General features: G+C 41.3%; 1 protein-coding gene across 1 annotated transcript; it reads left to right on the forward strand.

The window, feature by feature from the left end:
• Positions 1 to 2891: 2891 nt before the first annotated feature.
• On the forward strand, positions 2892 to 3340 carry TMEM263 (transmembrane protein 263). The gene is made up of 2 exons (XM_009702645.1): positions 2892 to 2930; positions 3050 to 3340. The coding sequence occupies exons 1-2, from the start codon at positions 2892 to 2894 to the stop codon at positions 3338 to 3340; spliced, it is 330 nt and encodes a 109-aa protein (XP_009700947.1).

Genomic DNA, 3340 nt, shown 5'->3' on the forward strand with positions numbered 1-3340 from the left:
AGCTGGCTGCAAGGTAGCACGGTAGAGCCAACCCCTGAACAGGAAACTTGTGTGTTTTTCTCCCTAGATTTAGGAATGATCTGTTTTACCTTTTTCTCATACTGGTTAGAAACAAGGAGACCAAGAACGTGTATCCTAGAATAGAAATCAACTGGCAATAAAAACTCTTCGCAGGCATTTACTAGATCTCACGGACAGTGCAAACAGGGATGAAATGGGAATGTGTCAACCATCATCAGAAGTTATTAATACAGAAAATCACAGTCAGTACTTACACTTGTGAAACACAGTAGACATTGTCAAAGGATTGGCTACCTGAAGTAACGTGAGGAAAAGCATGTCAAGATTACTTTTGTTTGTTTCTGTCTTGTTATTTTGAAGTTAACTATGATGGGTCCTTTCTTGCTAATGTCAGATCTGAGTCATTGAAATCAGCTCTTAAAATTCAACGTGATAAAACTTTACTCCTGTTTATCCTGATGATAGTGATCCAGTCAGGTGGAAGTGAAGCACTTTCTGACCAAATTTTTTACAAGGTGTGTAAGTCTGGTCACAAGAATCCTTTAATGAATACCTAGACAGTGGATTTTGTAGCAGGCTCTATATATTCCTCTCTGAGTGTCATCCTTTAAAGGTTTTCTGTATATAAATAGAAATTCTGGTCTCTGTGTGCTTGTGTTGACAATGCATTTTTTTCTGGAGATTTCCAGGTTGAAAGCTGCTGGCTTTTTTGAACCAGCAAGGGTATTACTTGGCTTTAAGTAAAAAGCTGTCATTTATGTTTCTAGTTTCCATGACCCTTTCTATTATCTATATCAATTTCTTAAATCAGAAAGACTAGTGTAAGCTGGAAGAATTTTTAGTATTTTTTTGCTCCCTTGAGCTGCACTGTTCCTCTGTATGCTTTTTTTTTTGGTCAAATTTGTATGAAACTCTCTCATTTTGATGGCATCTTTTGTTTGAATTATTCTGGGCATGCAGATAGGAACTCCAAACTTCACACTTTTTTTTTTTTTTTTTAATGAATTCTGAGGGCTGGGTCAGTCCTGGCATTATCACAAAGTCTTTGGAGGTGCTCGGGAAGTTGTTCACCCTAGTTGTCATCTTGTAGTAGATGAGTGCTGGGAGGTGACTCCTGGAAACCGTCCTCTGAATGTGAGTTGTCAGGGGGCGCTAGGGACAGAGACCTGTTCTGCTGGTTCTCCGAAGGCATGTCGCAGTGCAGAGTGAATGCGTTGACAGGGCCTGGATAGAGGTCTTTGGATCGAGATCTGATTTTTCTTTTCCCCTGCCTCTCTAGACTTGTCCTCTTCCAAGCATGTTCTTTCTGTTGCTGACTCCCTCACCTCTTTATTTCATGTTTATTTCTTCCCTAGCTCTGCCCACTGTGGTTCCACTTGCTCTTTTCTTGGTTCCCCTTGTTGTTTTTCCCTGAGAAAGGGAAATGTGTATGTTAAATCCCATGGATTATCTACAGGTAGCTAGAAAATACAAAAAACTATGGAACTCTTACCTTACTTCTGTTAACTGACTGTCTGTTGCCACAGTTCTCTCTGAAACTTTTTTTAAGAAGTGTTTGGGGTTGGTGAGGAATTGACAAGGCGGGAGCTGAAAAATGCTTACCTGTACAATGTTGTTGTGAAGACCAGAGGTTTCCCAAGGTTCACATTGAAAATACCTTGCAGACAAACACGTGTCAGGGCTACTGGTTTATAGCTGCAGTAGATGATATTTTGTTGTGCACTTAAATAGAACATTAACATTCTGTTTCATCTTCTTATTTCTTCTTTGAAGATTAGATGATGCTTATGCAGTAGTGGGGCATAGAGTTGCAGTCTTAATTCCCTTTAGAGGCAAGGTGCGTGTATCTCTAAATGTAGGCTTCAAAATCCTAAAGAAACATGAATTACTAAACTATTGGAAGGCTAAGTGGGAAATTCGGGGAGTCTTTCTATGACTCTAATACTCTCTATTATTTTGAGGCTATGTACTTGTACCATAAATATGGAATAGGAATTGATTTATACAGCCTATAGCAAGAAACTGCACAAAATGCAGGTTAAATGTGACATTAAAAAGAAGAAAACATGTTCATGTGGTCAATAACATGCAGAAATCCTATGGTGAGACTTGGTTTTGTGCGTCATATTGGGACTTCTGTTGCGAGCCTGTAACTCTTGCCATTGTTAATGCTTTTGGGGACCACTTTAGGTATTTAATGAGCTTAGTTGGCCATTGGACTTCCCCTCCCCCCATCCAAATTACAGAAAAGGTCTGTTTGGAAGAAAATTAAATTTGTGTACATGATGAAGAAAGGAAGTGATACAGTGAAGAGTTGGCATCAGTTTTGTACCTTCTGGTGCTTCTTCTGACTCCTCTGATTGCTCTCTTGTTTGTAACCTTTTCCTCTTTCCTGACCCCTGCACACAACTCTTGTAAACACAACTTTGAAATAGTAATTATTACGGAAAGAAGCAACTTTGTCTCAAGGTGAGCTCTTTTCAAAGAACAGCTCTCTCTTTAATAAACCTTTGGCTCTGCTTCTCCAGGGAACTCTTTCCGGTCCTTCCTTAGAGGTCTGAACAGCAAGGTAGTGCTGCTGCTTTTGGGGGTCCCCCTGTCTGTGGGTTAACTCCTAATATTAAGATGGGGGGGGAACAGGAAGGTGTGGTGTCGCGTGTGTGTGTGTCCCCTAAAGTCCACAAATGAGGCTAATTTGGCCATGAGACTTTCCAGAGTCCGGGAAGGTAGTGGTGCATACAGAGGACAGAAGTTTACCATGTAAGACAGCCTGTGAGCTATATGCCTGGTATTTGTAGGCTCAGTATTGTGTTTTAGAAAACAGCACTGAGGTATGTCTCACTGCAGCACAGTGTCTCCTGTTTGGAACTATGGTGGTGTGTGAGCATCCAAGAAAAGTAGCCTGCAAGGTAAGTATATGCTGTGTGCAATGGCTGTTAGGCTAGAAAAGGAAATACTTGTTCACAACTTTTCTTTTGAAAATGCTTTAAGCGTAGCGCTGTGATTGACTTGCTTGTTGTTTCCTCCCTTAGGTTCATTGAAAGACCATCCGCAGCAGCAGCCTGGCATGCTTTCTCGTGTGACTGGTGGCCTCTTCAGTGTCACAAAGGGAGCTGTTGGTGCCACGATTGGGGGAGTTGCTTGGATTGGAGGGAAGAGCTTGGAAATTACCAAAACGGCAGTCACATCTGTGCCTTCAATGGGAGTGGGGCTAGTCAAAGGAAGTGTATCTGCTGTAGCTGGAGGTGTTACAGCTGTGGGATCTGCTGTTGCAAGTAAAGTGCCTTTAACAGGAAAGAAAAAGGATAAGTCTGACTAA

This window comes from Cariama cristata, unplaced genomic scaffold (assembly GCF_000690535.1).
Source record: "Cariama cristata isolate BGI_N322 unplaced genomic scaffold, ASM69053v1 scaffold32046, whole genome shotgun sequence".
NCBI classification, from domain to species: Eukaryota; Metazoa; Chordata; class Aves; order Cariamiformes; family Cariamidae; genus Cariama; species Cariama cristata.